The sequence below is a fragment of the Mytilus galloprovincialis genome, chromosome 6 (genome assembly GCF_965363235.1).
Source record: "Mytilus galloprovincialis chromosome 6, xbMytGall1.hap1.1, whole genome shotgun sequence".
In the NCBI taxonomy this organism is placed as follows: Eukaryota; Metazoa; Mollusca; class Bivalvia; order Mytilida; family Mytilidae; genus Mytilus; species Mytilus galloprovincialis.
Genome location: NC_134843.1, coordinates 101444878 through 101465847, shown reverse-complemented (window position 1 = coordinate 101465847; position 20970 = coordinate 101444878). Strand labels below are relative to the sequence as shown.

The 20970-nt window shown below is 33.1% G+C and overlaps 1 protein-coding gene across 1 annotated transcript in view; it reads left to right on the top strand.

Moving 5' to 3' along the window:
- LOC143078465 (nephrin-like) overlaps nucleotides 1-20594 on the top strand; it is a 34482-nt gene extending 13888 nt beyond the window's left edge. The window contains exons 5-13 of the mRNA XM_076253325.1: nucleotides 1221-1505; nucleotides 6379-6660; nucleotides 8455-8766; nucleotides 12169-12459; nucleotides 13238-13363; nucleotides 16552-16582; nucleotides 18474-18550; nucleotides 19653-19751; nucleotides 20482-20594. Of these exons, the coding sequence (XP_076109440.1) occupies nucleotides 1221-1505; nucleotides 6379-6660; nucleotides 8455-8766; nucleotides 12169-12459; nucleotides 13238-13363; nucleotides 16552-16582; nucleotides 18474-18550; nucleotides 19653-19751; nucleotides 20482-20534 (1556 nt within the window). The 3' untranslated portion in view covers nucleotides 20535-20594. The remainder of the gene's footprint in view (nucleotides 1-1220; nucleotides 1506-6378; nucleotides 6661-8454; nucleotides 8767-12168; nucleotides 12460-13237; nucleotides 13364-16551; nucleotides 16583-18473; nucleotides 18551-19652; nucleotides 19752-20481) is intronic.
- Nucleotides 20595-20970: the final 376 nt, after the last annotated feature.

Here is a 20970-nt window from a genome sequence, read left to right as displayed (position 1 = left end):
TTGTCAGGTCATTAAAGATTGCATATTTTGGCTTTAATATTGATTCACTTATAGGGTCTTTGCAACGGAACTAAACACATTTATTAAAAAAACAGTTGTTGGCATGACACGGGTTATGTTATTCTCATATATTTTATGATAGTATGAAACTAAACCTCTAATGGGAGGGATTGTGCCTGATATTCATATGATGAAGACATAATCTTTGAATTAGTTTAATTAAGGTCTGGAGCTGGCATGTCAGTTAACTGCTAGACGTCTGTTGTTATTTATGTATTATTGTCATTTTGTTTATTTTTTTTTGTTACATCTTCTGACATCGGACTCGGACTTCTCTTGAACTGAAGTTTAATGTTCATATTGTTATGCGTTTACTTTTCTACATTGGCTAGAGGTATAAGGGACGGGTTGAGATCTCACAAACATGTTTAACCCCGACGCAATTTTGCGCCTGTCCAAAGTCAGGCGCCTCTGGCCTTTGTTAGTCTTATATGATTTATAATTTTAGTTTCTTGTGTATGATTCGGGGTTTAATATGACGTCCATTTTCACTGTACTAGTATACATATTTTAAGGGGCCAGCTGAAGGACGCCTCTGGGTGCTGGGGATTTTCGCTACATTGAAGACCTGCTGGTGTCCTTCAGCTGTTGGCTGCTCTATGGTCGGGTTTTTGTCGCTTTAACACATTCCCCATTTCCATTCTCAATTTTATGACTACGATTTGACACACCAGGTAGGTTTCGATTCGAGCGTCACTGATGGGTCATTTGAAGTCTTAAACACGCGTCTGGTTTACAATTTTTACTCTATACTGTGCTTATTTACAAAATCTGCAGCCCCCATCCTCCCCGAGAGTTTAACTTAGTTCTCAGCACTTTATGGGTTGACATGCAATATCATTAATATGGTTATACATTTCATAAGCTGCATTTGATAAAACCATTATGACTGTTTTGTCCTGGTCTTTTAAATGTCGTACTTCATTTCCCTTTAGTATGTTTTTTATTCGGACGTCACTGGTGATTCTTTTAAAGCAGGCGTCTACCGTACAAAATCCTAGTATATATGATGAATGTATTTTTTGGGTATTAAATCAAACCGCTTTGCTACATCAAAAGTAGCCAAATGAACACCAATTTCGCACATCCACAGCTTATTCACAGTAAGCCTATAGTTTTTACAAATTTTGCCGTAGAAAAATATATTGTATCTTTTTCAGATGCCCCTGATACAGGACCAAGTATACAACAGATACCTGCTGGGAATATAATCACTGGTGATAATTTGATGTTAACATGTACAGTATCAGGAGGAAATCCATTACCAATTCTGTCTTGGAACTGTACTGGTATAAAGACTATCAAAACAAAAGGAAGCGAAGCGTCATACAGTGTTGCGTTTTCGGTAAATAAAGCTAACAACAACATGATATGTACCTGTTCTGTTTTCTATCATCCTGTTTTATCTTACAGACCATCTGTACACCATTTGTTGGTTGTTTTCTGTAAGTATTTATACATCAAGTTAAAATCAGGGTTTTAGTTAAATTAGATGCTGTTTTTTTCACTTTGACATAGAACGAACAGTTTTTGAATGATTGAATACAAAATTCAAAACAATGATTGTATGAAAAAGTGGTTTTATTCATTTAAGTAATTTTGTGATTTATTAAACTTTGAATAAATCGTAAATTTGAAGAAAAGAAAAAAAGAACCACGAAAAAGTTAAAAGATCATCAATTATTACATGTAAAACGGTTATCGAGGGTATCACCAGCCCAGTAGTCAACACTTGGGTGTTTACATGAATATCATTCATATGGTCATTTTTAAAATTTCCTATTACAAAACTTTGAATTGTTCGAAAAACTAAGGATTTTCTCATCCAAGGAATAGATTACCTTAACCGTATTTTGCACATTTGTTTTTAGAATTTTAGGTCCTCAATGCTCTTTAACTTTGAACTTGTTTGGCTTTATGACTATTTGGTTCTGAGAGCGTCACTGATTAGTTTTTTGTAGACGAAACGCGCCTCTGGCGTATTAAATAAATTATAATCCTGACACCTTTGATAACTATTTACACCACTAGGCCTATACCACTGCTGGTGGACGTTTCATCACTGAGAGTATCACCAAGCCAGTAGTCAGCTCTTCGGTGTTGGCATGCATATCAATTATATGGTAATTTTTATAAATTTTCTGTTACATAACTTTGAATTTTTCGAAAAACAAAGGATTTTCTTATCCCAGAAATAGATTACCTTAGCCGTATCTGGCACAACTTTTTTGGAATTTTGGGTCCTCAATGCTCTTTAATTTTGATCGTTGAAAGAAAATAAATGTAATTCTCGTTGATTTTTTTTTGTCTTCTGTTGCAATTATCTATATCTTCGATTTATATATTTCTTTAACACTTTGCATTGAGACCTACCAAACAATAGACAACCGCTGTGTAACTCCTTTAAACTATGTTTATAAGTTTGTATTGGTAAATAGTTATCAAAGGCACCAGGATTATAATTTAGTACGCCAGACGCGCGTTTCGTCTTCATAAGACTTATCAGTGACGCTCATATCAAAATATCTATAAAGCTAAACAAGTACAAAGTTGAAGTGCATTGAGGATCCAAAATTCTAAAAAAGTTGTGCCAAATACGGCTAAGGTAATCTATGCCTGGGATAGGAAAATCCTTAGTTATTCGAAAAATTCAAAGTTTTGTTAACAGGAAATTTATAAAAAAAAGACCGATTTATTGATATTCATGTCAACACCGAAGTGTTGACCACTGGACTGGTGATACACTCGAGGACGAAACGCCCACCAGCAGTGGCATCGACCCAGTGGTGTACATAGTTATCAAAGGTACCAGGATTATAATTTATTACACCAGACGCGTGTTTCGTCTTCATAAGACTCATCAGTGACGCTTGTATCAAAATATTTATAAAGCCAAAAAAGTACAAAGTTGAAGAGCATTGAGGTAATCCATGCTTGGGATAAGAAAATCCTTAGTTTTTCGAAAAATTCAAAGTTTTGTTAACAGAAAATTTATATAAAAAGACACTCAAATGATATTCATGTCTACACCGAAGTGGACTGGACTAGGGATACCCTTGGGGACGACACGTCCACCAGCAGTGGCATCGACACAGTGGTGTAAAAAGTTATCAAAGGTACCAGGATTATAATGTAGTACGCCAGACGCGCGTTTCGTCTTCATAAGACTCATCAGTGACGCTCATATCATAATGGACTCTTATTAGATCCTAAAAAAATATCAAATTTCGGAAACTATCGATCATATAGGACTTATAACCCTAAAACTTGACCGAATGAGAGATTTTGAAAGTAAATAAATTTATTTCATGACAAATGATATACAAGATGTTTTTTTGGTAGAAGCAACGCAAATGTGAAAAAAAAAATACACAGCACAAAGTACAGCTCTGAAAACCGAACCAAGAACAACACGAATCTTCATTTCAAACATATGGGAAATTTAAGGTGCCCCAGAAAAGTGAACAGATCATTCTCGACAAGTTGCATCCGTCGTGTATCTCATTTAGGTAGGATGAGGTGATAAATTTCGTTCCCTGATGTTTCATTTGAGTAAAAGGTAAAATCACAAAGATACTATATTTCAAACTCCTTAATTAAGTTGCAAAATCAAAAGCTCAAACTCATCAAAAGAATTGATAACAACTGTCATATTCCTGACTTGGCACAGCCATTTTCTTTTGTAGAAAATGGTGGATTAAACCTGGTTTTATAACAATCTAAAACTCTCACGGGTATGACTGTCATATAATATTCCAGCATATTGACAACATTGTGTGAATAAAACAAACAGACAAAATTGGTAAAACGAGATAAAAGTGGGTCATAGTTGTAGTTACTTTTCGAAGGGATACCACATATAACAATGAAACCCGGTTTTGTTTGCAGATACGTTAACAGTGATTTTCATTGTTCTGACAAAAAGTTTTTGTGGAGCTCTAATTAGACCCAGTCATATAAGATCGTATGTTAGGTGACATATGTAATTGAGGTATTCAATACAGCGAAGGAAAATCAACTTTTTCATTATTGGTTGAAATTCCAACGGATACTTAAACAAACCGATAACTGTTTTACATGTCTACATGAATACGATGTTGCTTGGGGCTTTCTTTCTTGACACAACAACATATACATGTCATTCTTAAAGAATTCAAAATTGTTAAACATTTACAGGACCACATTAGAAATATACGAAACACTTGTATGGATTATTGGAAAGATGTCAATTTAAAAGTAGCATGATTTTTCCCTATAATTTTATAGTTAATATAAATGTATTTCAGTTGTTTCCTGTAATTAGTTAATACTTCAGTTTTATCATGTACATCTTTTGAATATTCATTTTATAAAATTTACTGTTTGCAAAAGTATAAATTATTCTAAATTATAGGGATTTTCTGGTAACTAACAGAAAACCCTTGCTGTTTTTGGCACAACCTTTTTGATCTGTTGGTCCTCGATGCTGTTCAACTTTGTACTCGTTTCGGCTTTCAAACTTTTGTATCTGGGCGTCACACGTAGGTCTTGTGTGGACAAAATACACTTCTGGCGTATTAAAATTTTGAACTTGTTGCCTTTTGTTGGCTGTTGTTCGTGTGATTCTTTGTCAATTGTGTTCTCCATTTTATTTATATTGTAGTCCTGTGTTGTCATTTTGATGTTATATTTCACATGGCCATAAAAGTGCGAGGTTTGGCATGCCACAAAACCAGCTTCATCCCACCATTTTTTCCTTTAAAAATGCCCTGTACCAAGTCAGGAATATGGCCATTGTTATAATATAGTTCGTTTCTGTGTGTATTACATCATAACGTTGTGTCGTTTGTTTTCTCTTATTTTTGAGTGTAAATTCACATTGCGATAAGACGTGTCACGGTACTTGTCTATCCCAAATTCATGTATTTGGTTTTGATGTTATATATATATATGTTATATTTGTTATTCTCGTGGGATTTTGTCTATGTGTGTTACATTTTAGTGTTATGTCGTTGTTCTCCTCTTATATTTAATGCGTTTCCCTCGGTTTTAGTTTTTTGTTAACCCGATTTTGTTTTTTGTCCATGGTTTTATGAGTTTTGAACAGAGGTATACTACTGTTGCCTTTATTTAAAGATTATACCACACTTGCAAATATTTGATATCATTCCTCAACAAATTTGACCTTTTACCAGGGTAGGACTACCAGGAGCTGACACCAAAAACACATGGAATCCTCAATTTTTAAATATTTTGACCTCGGGCATTTTTGAACAGACATTTATTGTCAAAATGCGCATCTGATTCAGATATATTGGTACTATAAATTTCATTAATTCCATTCGGTCGATGCTTCTGTTAGTCTCTAAGGGTATCGCTATCCCTGTAGCCAGCACCTAGGAACTGGCATGAAAAGACTGATTGTTTTTACATTAAATTTTACAGTAACAAAATGTAAAAAAAATTAAAAAAAAGGAATGTATCTCCCTTATGCAAAATTCCAATTCCTTGCATGACTTTGACTATACTTGTTGTAGCTTTGGGATAATAGCTCTTCATCATTTTAAGAAACTTTTGATTTTCAAATATGTCGGCCTCGAGCATTGTCGAAATGCATATCTGGCGAATCAAAATTGGTACCGTTTATGTTATTACTACCACTGAGCCAATGACTCTGCCGCTGTACTGATAGTTAGTCCCTGAGGATATGACTGACCCAGTAGCATGTAGTTCGGTAATACCACGCGTACGAACACATTTTTTTTTAAATTAAGTTTTGCTGTTACAAAATGTTAGAAATAATTTTAAATTAAGGAATGTATCTCTTTCATGCAAAGTTCTGATCCCTTGCCCAGCTTTGGCTATAATTATACTTTTTGTACCTTTATGGATGATAGAACCATCTTTTGATAAGCTTTTGATAATCAAATATTTTGGCCTCGATAATCACTAAAGAGGCATTTATTGTTAAAAGGCGCATCTGGTGCAGAAAATTGGCAATGTTAACGTTGTTACTCAGCCTCATCCATATACAAGGGATATGGAAAAGTGAAAACTGAAAACATATGTGAATGAAAATTACTTTTGATAAATTTGGTACTTTCGTCAAAATTTTTCGGATTTTATCTTCTTCAGAAATAAACCAAACCAAACATTACAAACTACGAATACCTCTTAATTATTTTGAGGCGTTTAACACCTATGCCGGTCAGTTTTATTCTTAAATCTCAAAAAACAATTTTTCGAAAAAAAAGCAAGGACACAAAATCAAACTAGAAGCTTAGAAATTAGTTTTTGATCATCCTAATTAGAAATATGTTTCTAATGTTTTCATTCCAGATGTTCCTGACAATATCCCGATTATACAACAGATGCCTACTGGCGGTATTATTTCTGGAAATACAATGCAACTAGTATGTTCGATATATGGCGGTAATCCTCTACCCGTATTGTCCTGGAACTGTACTGGAACCCTAAAAAACCTTACAACAGGAAACACGGCATCCTATAGTGTCGAATTTTTTGTGGACAAAAGTGACAACAACAAAGTATGCTCGTGTATAGCAACACACATTATTTCATCATACAATCCAACTATACAGCATACTTTAGTTGTCTACTGTAAGTTTAACCTATATTATTTTTGTGAATTTTGTGTGTGGGACCTCTGATATTCTGCTTTTTTTTCTTTAAAAAGAAGGTAAAATGGTCTTTACTAATATTTGTAAGTCTATATCCAACAAATTACAGAACATTTCTAATACAAACCGATCCTTATATTACAAAACGCCTGATCCAATTCAGAAATATGACAGTATCATTTTTTCTGTTGGTCTTAAAAGTAGAACGTTTGATTTTGTAAGATTTTGACCTATCCCTTTACAATTTTTCATCCGAATTTATCATATTTATTACTTCATTTTTATAGCATTCATTGACCTGCATTTTAACTAGCAATGTTAGGTTATACTTTGCTAATCTGACATGATTACGATAATGTTCATTTAAATGTACAAATTTGTTAATGAATAACCTTTTATATTATAAAATGTGCTTTGTTATTAAATGCAATATCAGTATTTAGTTCAAATATATAATCTTAAATCAATCCTAATTCTATCTTATTCATTCTTATGTGACGTCATTTTTCATTTTTTGATGATCTGTTTTACAATTCAAATGATGTTATTTTTTCGTCATTTTTCAGTTTCAAATAGGACGTCACTTGGCGTAGAGGTTTAAACTTATTCGGATGTGTCTACTTTTGTGTTTCAAATGTATTTCAGTTGTTTCCTGTAATTAGTTAATACTTCAGTTTTATCATGTACATCTTTTGAATATTCATTTTATAAAATTTACTGTTTGCAAAAGTATAAATAATTCTTAATTATAGGAATTTTCTGGTAACTAACAGAAAACCCTTGCCGTTTTTGACACAACCTTTTTGATCTTTTGGTCCTCGATGCTGTTCAACTTTGTACTCGTTTCGGCTTTCAAACTTTTGTATCTGGGCGTCACACGTAGGTCTTGTGTGGACAAAATACACTTCTGGCGTATTAAAATTTTGAACTTGTTGCCTTTTGTTGGCTGTTGTTCGTGTGATTCTTTGTCAATTGCGTTCTCCAATTTATTTATATTGTAGTCCTGTGTTGTCATTTTGATGTTATATTTCACATGGCCATAAAAGTGCGAGGTTTGGCATGCCACAAAACCAGGTTCAACCCACCATTTTTTCCTTTAAAAATGCCCTGTACCAAGTCAGGAATATGGCCATTGTTATATTATAGTTCGTTTCTGTGTGTATTACATTATTAACTTCGTGTCGTTTGTTTTCTCTTATTTTTGAGTGTAAATTCACATTGCGATAAGACGTGTCACGGTACTTGTCTATCCCAAATTCATGTATTTGGTTTTGATGTTATATATATATATATGTTATATTTGTTATTCTCGTGGGATTTTGTCTATGTGTGTTACATTTTAGTGTTATGTCGTTGTTCTCCTCTTATATTTAATGCTTTTCCCTCGGTTTTAGTTTGTTACCCCGATTTTGTTTTTTGTCCATGGATTTATGAGTTTTGAACAGCGGTATACTACTGTTGCCTTTATATATCCCTATTGAGCCTCTTGGTTTGTACCACAAGATCTCCAATCAAAATAACGTCACTAGTTTATCCTTTTATGAACGATTGAGACTGATGCTTTAAGTAAAGAAAAATTAAATCAATGGGGCATGGGTATACTACGGAATAAGTTTTAACACCTTAATCTATTTGTTATCTACCTCTGCATATACATACATCGTCCTTCGTCCGCTGCTTGATACATTCAAGTACAAAATAGTGAATCAAGCTCAAATATAGATTTTGAAATAAAAATGAAACATAGTTGTATATTTTTATATTTTGTTTTTAGATAAACCTTTCCTAGACACTGCAAGATACATCTCACCGTCGTACATAACAATATTAGAAAATTATCATCTGTTCATAACAATTTCAGTGAAGAGCAATCCATATCCAATGATAAAATGGACATTTGTAGCACAGGAGAACATCGACGTTTGCAACAATAGTGCCATTAATTCTACAAGTACCACTGATGGATTATCTAGTTCATCTAATATATCAATAGAACATTTGAAAAGGCACATGTTCGGTGAATATACATTTACAGCTTCAAACGTAGTTGGTATTTTTCGTCGCAAATTTAGTGTTGTAGAAAAAGGTATGTAAATGCATTGACTGCATGTTTTGTAACAAGTTATAGCTTTTCAAAGAAGCTAGTCGTCTCTTAGGTGATGAAAAAGGAAAGTGTTCTCGCTTTGTAGATTAAGTCATTCAGTATAGCCTTGCATATCAAGCAACAAATTTTACCACACACGTTACGAAGCAGTATATCGTTTAAAGTTGTGTGTCAAATAAGGTCCTTATCGTTCTAATCCTTCAAATCATGGTTGTAAATGCTTTACTTATTTGTCAAACGATTTATTCTCTCATCATGAAACATCATAACCACGATTGTTCTGCAAGTTTTGTTATGTTTTTCGTGTATAGAATGTATAAACAGTAAGCGACTGTGTTGCATGTGAAACATCCATGTATGAGTTTACAAAACTTCAGAGGTTTATAGATAAAAGTAACATGTGTAACAATATGCATGATTCGTGACCAGGCAAAATCTAATTGATAAAATAGAAAGTAAAGATCCGATACTCTACGGGATTGAAAGGCATTTACTAGGTTTGGATTGTCCAAACCAATCAACGGACTTTAATTATTCACGTCTTAGAAATATCTTCCACAAGGAAGCTATTAAACCAAGAGTTCCAAATGGTGAAGTTGAAATCATCCCTTCGTAAATTTTACGGACGCCATCACGAGTTGGTTGACCGTTATGGAATAACCGTTTCACAAATGATATCGGATATGTTCTTTACGTCGTAACTACAATCCCCTTCCCTTTCATGAATGTGACCTACCGAATTAGACTATTTACCGGATTTGTAATCACATAAGCAACACGACGGGTGCCACATGTGGAGCAGGATCTGCTTACCCTTTCGGAGCACCTGAGATCACCCCTAGTTTTTGGTGGGGTTCGTGTTGTTCATTCTTTAGTTTTCTATGTTGTGTCATGTGTACTATTGTTTTCTGTTTGTCTTTTTCATTTTTAGCCATGGCGTTGTCAGTTTGTTTTAGATTTATGAGTTTGACTGTCCCTTTGGTATCTTTCGTCCCTCTTTTCCAATCAGGTAGTAAGAAGCATTCAGTCCGCAGACTGTCCATCGTTCAATTCTTAATAACGTCTTCGAGGAGACGTTAATTATATCGTGTAAAAGATTCTTATATATATATGCAGCAAACAATTTGCTAGTCACCTCACAAATGTAAAACTATTTAAACAAGAACAAGTCCTAATTTATGTCTGTACACCAAATTGTAAATATCACACAGTTAAATTCCATTAAAGTTTCAAGGTACATTTGTTTTTCTCTCTCGCAAGTTGAAAGTCTAATAATGTTTTACTAATTTTATTTAGAAAAGGTGCTATGAACGCATAAACTGTTTAAAGCCTTTTTTTATATCTCTGTGTCCTTGTATTTAAAGAAAGAGGGACAAAAGATACCAAAGGGACAGTCAAACTCATAGATCGAATAAACGGACAACGCCATGACTTGTATTAAAGCTTTACTTATTTGAACATTATCGAGAGAGTGTATATATCGTTATAATGTACAATAATGTTCGAGACTATCTTCACTATCAATACCTCATCTTTTTATGTAACCGTCTTTGTTAGATTTTATTGTGTGTTTGTCTGGATCATTACATTTAGTGATATTGCATATTATTGACGAATTGTTCAATCATTGCTGCATTGACCAATTATACTTGTTTGTGTTGTTTCCGTAATTTTGATTTTTAGACACATTATCATGTATATAAAACTGTCGTTCATCTACTTTTAAATACAGTTTTAACCCGACACAGTTGCTTCCCAGTGGATCTATAGGTTGATTAAGTTGAGCGTTTTGTCAGTATGATTGGCTTTCCCGTTTGCATTAATTTCGGAACTCGATATTTGTATTATTCAATATTACCTAGTATGACAGTAATAAAAGTTTCAAGGAGCTATGTGTCATCATGTGTAGTTGCGTACACATATACATACATTGGTTGACTGTGTGTTTTGTATATGCGACACTATGTGTTTCTTTGGTTCTTATAACGTGACTCTGTACTTTAAAAGATCCCATCAGTATGATATTGTTCTATTATATGTCATTATGATATATTTATATTATGAATTAGAAAATACGTTGAACCACAAACGTCAAAATTATTCAATCGCATAGTGAAATGAACTATTTGTGGATTCTTATAAATTCTATATAACTTTTGGACTATTTTAAATCGCGGTCTATTTCTGAAATATATTCTTACATACTTTTGATTTTTTAACCCTGTATGCTAACATTGTCCATGTGAAATTTTAAAATTGCTTGTATATACATTGAACGACAAATATAAGTGACGTGTAAAATTGGCTGACGTCAGACACGCGAATCAATGAATGTGTTTGTAGATAGATGTTTTTGTGTTCTGTTAAATTGTTCCTTTTAAAATTGTTACACGATGATGACTGCTGTACCCATATTTTGACTATTTTATTTATTATGTCTGTTAAGTTCACGCATAATTGTAAATATAACGAAATTCTATGAGACTGTCATCAAAGTGAGAGGTTTAGCGCTTTAAAACCAGGTTTAATCCATCATTTTCTACATTTGAAAATGTCTGTACCAAGTTAGGAATATGACAGTTCTTGTCGATTCGTTTTTTATATGTTTTGTCATTTGATTTTGCCATGTGATTATGGAGTTTCCGAATAGATTTCCTCTGAGGTCAGTATTTTTTGTTTTTTTTTCCATTTTATGAATCAATCCATCTGAAGATAAGCAACCAAGTGTGTTGTTTATATGGATCTTAAAATCAGTATTCATGTTTAGGCAAAACGACGTCATATAATCGGCAGTATATCGGCCGACTGATGCAGAAGATGAAGTCTTTTTTTATTCAATACCTTATTATCAAAAATTCCTTTTTCTAACTTTTGATTGTGAAAATTTCAAGAGGTAAACCTGAAACCAATTATATATATATCTATATACAATATATATATACAACTCGTCTAAACATCAACCCAACAATGTTAGATCTGTAAATTTGCTTTCGCAAATTTTTGGTTCTTCCCTCGCCGGGATTCGAACCCATGCTACTGAGATATCGTGACACCAAATCGCCTGTACTCTAGACGTCCCGCTAGACCACACGACCACCTGGGCTTCATAAAAAATGAAGCTTTCGGTGGCCGGGTGTTACCTTTCCACGTCAGTTTTAATCTAGCGTCATACTACAGTACATATATATATATATATGTATCAACTATTCAATAATACTTTAAACGTATGTTTCTAATCCGTCGTGTAAAGTAAAAAACTAACTCGTCAATTTGTAAAAAAAAAACATAATGAAGACTGGGTCAATCATATTTATTCACATTTTAACATTGTAAATGGTATTGTACCGTTTTAAGATATTTAATAGATATAATTATATTTCAAAGGGCAATCCATATTTCAATCATTTGTCTTCGTTGTATGCAAAAGTACGACGGCAGTTGTTGTCTGGAAACCCAACTTGAACGAGGGCTATCCCGAGGAATTTTATGTGCAATATACATATAAAGGGAAAAACAATATGTCAACAAATAGAATTCCTCGCAATGAAACACGACACCATATGGTATATACAGTAAATGGTTTACATCCTGATAGAAAATATTACTTCACTGTCCTATCTGTTAGTCTGCTTGGAGAGTTCTCATATGAGACCGTGGAATGCTTTACGGATACTGGTAAGCTATATTATTGCCCATATATACATAAGGTTAAAATGAATTGCTTAACAAATTTTTTTAACACACTATTTAGAATGTTAATATCCGAATGTTTAAATTATTTACAATGCGATAAAAAATAAACGAAATATTTCGTTAGACCAGCTTGATCATGAGTGCATCTATCCAGTTAAATTGGATGTAGATAAATAACTTTTGCAGCTAATTGTGAAAGATTAATTACAAAATTGGTGGTAGAAGTTTGCTACGGTTCATTGGCCAATATCAAAGGATAAACCGGATGATGCCGTCTACTCAATTACTCTTTGTCTTTCCTTCATCTTTTTCGTCTTTTACATTAAGACTATCAGTGTGGAGCCGATGGATTAAAAAGTTTTCTCTTCTCCTTCTCACCGTGGCGTAACACTCTGTGTTGACTTCAATGATAGAGAAAGTGACATTATCAACATAATGTTTCTTTGAGCAAGACACTTGTGAAAGTACAATTTTGTTAGTTTTGTACTATGAACGATGGTAATTAAGCCAAATATTAAATGTATCTATTGTTTATCCCACGTAATAAAAGTCACAAGTGTTACAAGTTAATACATACATTGAGTTCTATGTACTAATATATGGAGAATGACTTAAAATTAACAAAAAACCCAGGATTAAATGAACCTGTAGGTACTATCTTACTGATATATTTATTTACAGATGAGATATCTGTAATGAACAAGATCATTGCATGCTTTTTATTAAAATGTCATCAGTTTCATCTTATTCTCTTACGTAGACTGTAAAAATCACGATTTTGAAGAAGTAACAATTACAAATTCCGGCATGTTTGGCGCAGGAATAGCAACTTTATTTGTTGGTTTGGTAGTCCTTATCCCAGCAACTGGAATCATCATTCGCAATTGTAAGTTATATAATATTATCACGTAAGACACATAAAATTGAGAATGAAAATGGGGAATGTGTCAAAGAGACAACAACCCGACCAATTAAAAAACAACAACAGCACAGGGTCACCAACAGGTCTTCAATGTAGCGAGAAATTTCCGCACCCGGAGGCGTCCTTCAGCTGGCCCCTAAACAAATATATACTAGTCCAGTAATAATGAACGCCATACTAATTTCCAAATTGTACACAAGAAACTAAAATTAAAATAATACAAGACTAACAAAGGCCAGAGGCTACTGACTTGGGACAGGCACAAAAATGCGGCGGAGTTAAACATGTTTGTGAGATCTCAACCCTCCACCTATACCTCTAACCAATGTAGAAAAGTAAACGCATAACAATACGCACATTAAAATTCAGTTCAAAAGAAGTCCGAGTCTGATGTCAGAAGATGTAACCAGAGAAAATAAACAAAATGACAATAATACATAAATAACAACAGACTACTAGCAGTTAACTGACATGCCAGCTCCAGACTTCAATTAAACTGACTGAAAGATGATGATTTCATCATATGAACATCAGGCACAATCCTTCCCGTTAGGGGTTTAGTATCATACCATCATAACATATATGAGAAGAACATAACCCGTGTCATGCCAACAACTGTTTTTAGAATACATGTGTTTAGTTCCGATGCAAATAAAATTGAGAATGGAAATGGGGAATGTGTCAAAGATACAACAACGTTAACCCGACCAAATAAAAAACAACAGCAGAGGGTCACCAACAGGTCTTCAATGTAGCGAGAAACTCCCGCACCCGGAGGCGTCCCTCAGCTGGCCCCCAAACAAATATATACTAGTCCAGTGATAATGAAAGACCTTATCAGTGACTCAATATTAACGCCAAAATATGCAATCTTTAATGACTTGACAACAGTATCGTAATTATATTCCTTCTTAATAAGTCTATTCAAAGGTTTTGTAAGTTTCTGAGGTGAATACTGACATCTTTGTGCTTTATAAAGAATATTTCCATAAAAAATTGGATGTGAAATACCTGAACGTATTAGAAGTCTGCATGTTGAGCTATATTTACGAATGATGTCTTTATACCGATGATAAAATTTAGTAAATGTTTTGACTAGTTTGTGATATCGAAAACCCTGGTGTAATAATTTTTCAGTAATACATAAATTTCTCTCGTTAAAATCTAAAACATTGTTACATACACGAGCGAATCGTACAAGTTGAGATATATAAACACCGTAAGATGGTGACAAGGGAACGTCACCATCTAAAAACGGATAATTAACGATAGGAAATGAAAAATCATCCCTTTTATCATAAATTTTAGTATTCAGCTTTCCATTAGTGATAAAGATATCAAGATCGAGAAAAGGGCAGTGGTCATTGTTAGTATTAGCTTTATTTAAAGTAAGTTCAACAGGATAAATTTCATTAATATACATACCGAAGTCGTCATTATTGAGAGCCAAAATATCATCCAAATATCTAAAAGTATTATTAAATTTGTTTATCAGATGTTGTTTCGATGGGTCTTTGCTTATTTTTGTCATAAATTGTAACTCATAACAATACAAAAAAGGTCCACAATTAGTGGTGCACAGTTAGTCCCCATTGGAATTCCGATAATCTGACGATATACGGAATCCCCAAAGCGAACAAAAATGTTATCTAGTAAAAATTCAAGGGCATATATAGTATCAAAGCATGTCCAATTAACATAGTTTTTTTGTTTATTGCTACTAAAAAATGACCTAAAAGAGTTTGAACATATATATTCACATTCTGATTTTTTGAATGCCCATTTAATTAGGTGTGTGAATTTTTTCTTAATGAGAATGTGAGGCAATGTGGTATACAGTGTAGAAAAATCAAAACTTTGAACAGATTCAAAATCACCAATATAAGCATGCAATTTATCAAGTACTTCCAACGTATATATTTAACATTAGGTTCTGTATTATCCAGCTATTCAGTTTTGATTATAAATTTCACCAGAAGTTGAACTGGTTTTGAGTACTTTGTGATAAGGTTATTGGAAACCGTTGGAAATTGATTCACTATTTTTTATATTGGAAAATTATTTATTAATCTTAAAAATCATATTCCAGAATTAAACAAATTATTTATGTGAATTGACAGCACCATGCCCGGTGATGAGAGGACACCTGCCGTATTTTACGACACCTTGTCCAAGATGAGGTCTGTGTCTAACCTTTTAATACTGATCGAGTTCCGATCCAGTATTCTGTTTCATATTATTATAGTCATGCATATAATGCTACTGGGCGGAGGATGACATCGGGCACAAAATGTACACCAGCACACACATCGACCCAGCGGTAGTAAAAGAGGGAGAAGATACCTGTGGCATCCTTCGTGTTGCTCATGCTATTTCAAACTGGTAATAAGTCTAATTCGGTATATCTCATTCTGGCAAAAAGGGTACTGAAATGGTGTTACAACATAGGAACACATCCGTTATTATCTGTGAAACGGATATTCCATAAGGCTCAAACAACTCGTGATGGCCACTTGTAACTCTCGTTTTAATAGATTCCTACTATGTAGCATTCCTCTATCAAGGAAATCATGATATGAAATACAAACCCTAAAATATATCGTATCAACTGGGATAAAACAAAACTTCGGCTTCAGACGCTGCTGAAAGATGTTGCTTCATGGAAATGAAAGGTTTACAATTGGGAAGCTTGAATTATCTCTTTTGTCGTAAAGTTTTGTTTTCAACTTACCCTCATTGTCAATGTCTAGATGGAAGTCAAGATATGAGGCAGATTAAACTGTATCTGTTGTATTCTTTATCTCAAATTCGATGGAAAAGTTTCGTTCAACATAGATATGGGGCGGTAGTTTACTGTTTGACTTCTTTCCCCTTTTTCGTAAATGGCTGTATAACATACAGTAAAACATACATTTGAAACCTTGGACGGCCTCCCACACAGATAATATTTACCTTTTCCATTATAGAAGAACATTTTATATTAGTTGCAGTAAATAACTTTGCATAGAGTTTTTTTAAAAGACCATTTGGTAAGATAAAAGTACTTTGTTTTATGAAAATTTCATGACGCGTAGGTTAGAGAGTCAAAATCGTGTAGACTTTTATCAAACAGAAGGTTCAGCGCAATTATTAATATTTCTTATTTCTTTCAGGTTTGAAAACGAAGAATGTACGATCCTCCAAGTAAGTTTTTTTTTATGATCTTGACTATAGATAAAACCGAATATTTATTTTTTTGTTGCAGTTTTAAAAAGAAGGACAAATTTCCATATGGGATGAAAAAGATGACAACCTATATATTTAGATAGCACGTTAACATTTAAAAATTAAGTTGCCATCATACTTTTGTTTGTTTAACTGAACTGTGTGCATCGCTATGTAAACTCAATTTGCGACAGTAAAATCTACGTTTGACGAAGGCTAAGCTTAAAATACAATACAGTTATCCCATAAATTAACCATTTTTAAACTGCGTGAAACCAGTTTGAATATACAATCAAATAGGTTCTCAGACTACCGTTTAATGTTTAATGTTATATTTGTAATTCTCATCGGATTTTGTCAAATGTGTTGACGTCTTTTCTATTATATTTATGTGTTATGGTAAAGAAAATTAATCACCGCTTTCATTTATCAGATTTGATTTCGTTCAAAGTAATCAGTACGATATTTTACGTTTGAAGTTAGATTCATAACAAACCTGACATAGTTTTATAATATAGTTAATTGCTACCTCAGTTTTATATTAATAAGAATTAAAATGTGCTTTGTTATTAAATGCAATATCAGTATTTAGTTCAAATATATAATCTTAAATTAATCCTAATTCTATCTTATTCATTCTTATGTGACGTCATTTTTCATTTTTTGATGCTCTGTTTTACTAATTCAAATGACGTCATTTTTTCGTCATTTTTCAGTTTCAAATAGGACGTCACTTGGCGTAGAGGTTTAAACGTTTTCGGATGTGTCTACTTTTGTGTTTCAAATGTCTGGTTATGTAAATGTATTTCAGTTGTTTCCTGTAATTAGTTAATACTTCAGCTTTATCATGTACATCTTTTGAATATTCATTTTATTAAATTTACTGTTTGCAAAAGTATAAATTACTCTACATTATAGGGATTTTCTGGTAACTTAACAGAAAACCCTTGCCGTTTTTGGCACAACCTTTTTGATCTTTTGGTCCTCGATGCTGTTCAACTTTGTACTCGTTTCGGCTTTCAAACTTTTGTATCTGTGCGTCACACATAGGTCTTGTGTGGACAAAATACACTTCTGGCGTATTAAAATTTTGAACTTGTTGCCTTTTGTTGGCTGTTGTTCGTGTGATTCTTTGTCAATTGTGTTCTCCAATTTATTTATATTGTAGTCCTGTGTTGTCATTTTGATGTTATATTTCACATGGCCATAAAAGTGCGAGGTTTGGCATGCCACAAAACCAGGTTCAACCCACCATTTTTTCCTTTAAAAATGCCCTGTACCAAGTCAGGAATATGGTCATTGTTATATTATAGTTCGTTTCTGTGTGTATTACATTATAACGTTGTGTCGTTTGTTTTCTCTTATTTTTGAGTGTAAATTCACATTGCGATAAGACGTGTCACGGTACTTGTCTATCCCAAATTCATGTATTTGGTTTTGATGTTATATATATATGTTATATTTGTTATTCTCGTGGGATTTTGTCTATATGTGTTACATTTTAGTGTTATGTCGTTGTTCTCCTCTTATATTTAATGCGTTTCCCTCGGTTTTAGTTTGTTATCCCGATTTTGTTTTTTGTCCATGGATTTATGAGTTTTGAACAGCGGTATACTACTGCTTCCTTTATTTATAACTAACAACTGTATATGCACGTACATTCTGTTTTGAGGCAAATGTTAGATTTACGAATTTCGATTCGTATAAAGAAATTATTTTGTGATACGTCAACGGTAATTCATTTTGTAAAAACAGTTTTGAAAGGGATCGAACTCTTTTTATCTGTTCTTGTATTTCAAAAAGTAACAAATATGGATAATACGAAACTATACCATAGAATACTAATAATAAAAGTATATCTGGTAACTAGATCTGATGAATATACAAATATACAGAGAACCAATCCGGCGTTTACAGATGAATATTCTACATTGCCATCTAATACTGGTATGTGGTTTTCTTAATATCTTATTATATAGTTTTACTTTGTTCGTGACGATTCAGATTAAAAGATAAGTTCAAATGTGTATTTCAGTAAAAATGGCGTTGGTATCAAACATGGTTGTAATTGATACTTGAAGTGTTATGAATTATTTCACATTTATGTCAGGGCATAGCTGGAATATTTCCGTCAGCATCTTTAATACAAAAAGCACTGCACTTCTATTCTCATATACTAGAATTTTTACCACGCAATATTTGAATTTGAATGATAGTATTTGGCAACGTATTTTTGAATCGCGACGACCGTGATGGCATTACAATGTAGTTTTGCCACATAGGTTTCTACTTACGTAACGTTCGTTAATGACTGCTAACCGATCTATGAATACGCGGACAGTATCGAGTGCAAAATAACATTTCTTGTCGCTTGTTATAAATTCATTTCTTCAATGAATACTCATAAATATAAATTTTAGAAAATAAAGTAATGATATGAAAATGTTTTGTAGTTAGAAATATATATATAAGTAAAAAAAAAGATCATTTAATAACTATGCACACGTTTGAAAAATGAAAAATTGTGTTAACGCATCAAAAAGAATGTCGCAAGCACGTAATTAGAAAAATCGAATTATTACAGAAATGTGTCAACCATGCACATGCACTGCACTATTATTAGAATAGTAGAATAGAAAGATATACAAATGGATGAGAATAGAATGATGTATACATGTAATTGGTATATACTAATATTAATATAATATATAACAACAAACCAGAGTATACTGATTTGTATCACTACAATATAATAGTCATTACGGTGAGGTTGTCATTTATTCATCATCCACGCACGAACTTATCACCGAGAAAAATATATCTCTGTACATTTCCCTCGCTTTCGGGTATAGAGATGTGATTTCTTTTCAAAGACAAGTGATTGTGACCATCCGATGTTCAGTACTTTAGTATTTTGACTATATGTGTCAACTGCATGTAAATAAAATCTATATCTATAATCGTTGATGTATTGTTAAAAGAAAATTTACAGCTATACACCATATAGTAAAATGTTTGTTCCTTAAAACACATTCATTTCAATTTGCAGATTCAAGACCTCTTCAAGAGAACACCACTAAGGATTATGAAGAATGTGCAATTACACCTGATGTGACGGTGTACCACAATATTGACAACATGAAAAGTGGTGAGCAATAACGTGTATTAAAATCAGTACTATATATACTATACATATTAATATCAATTTCTTTGAAAGAATAAAACAGGAGAAACACATTAGTTTGGTGTGTCTGAGCTTTTGATTTTTTCGTTTGATAAGAGAGTTTCCGTATAGAATCTTCCTCGGAGTTCTTTTTTGTTTTGTTATTTAACTTTTTCTTTGTGTAAATTAATACTGTCAAAGCGCGCCAAAGACTCGTCCATTATACGTTCGTTCATTATAGTTTTCCTATAAGGCTGAATAAAAACAAACCATCCAAGTAGTGAGGACTTGGGTTAAAACACAGCCCGGTCAAACCAATGCAAATACTTCAAAATTGGTATTTTCTGTTTCTACGCTTATCACGTTAATTACAGAGTGAGAGCATAGAGTGGTACTGTCGGAGTCAAACTAATGTGCCCGTGTAGCCAAATATAGTTTCCAGCGGACTGTTACCTTGTACACTAGCACCTTACATATTCACAAACCGTGTCGGTCTATTACAAAACAGGATTTATATTTATTTTCATATCGCATTATCGTGTTCTCGTCCTGAATATATATTTGAATATGCCCCTGGACGTTTAACATCTCTCCATCCATCCTTCCATCTTTGAACTGATTCTTTTCTTTCACATACTTATAAAAAAATGTAATGTGAAGAAAGAATAAACAGAATAGACTATAAATGCTACATTGAATTCAAATATATTTTCAGATAATGACAAGACACATACGAACCAGGGAATGTATGCTAATATAAAGGCTTGAATGTTTTCAAGAACTGATTTCGAAGTATATTGAAATATGACGCTCATATGATGATTAGACTATATATCACTTTGTAAAATAAATAAAAAAATAAAATCATGCTGTTTCGCAACTACATTATCAAGGATTAATATGTACGATTTGATTCTTCTTTACAAATTAAATAGTTTGCCACGAAGTGATGAACAAAATAAACAGATACACAATAACACAAATGCACGCTTAATAGATGAGAAATAAACAACATATACAGGAACAACTCTTTTCTCTCGCGTGATGTGTCCGGCTGCAGTGACGGCGCATCGGCGTTTACAATTGCTTGAGCTTAAGTTTGAAAATAAAAGATGCGGTATGATTGTCAATAATATAAAAGTTCAGATAAAGTGGATGTAAGCAATAATTGGCAACCGTACGGTCTTCAATAATAAGAAACACA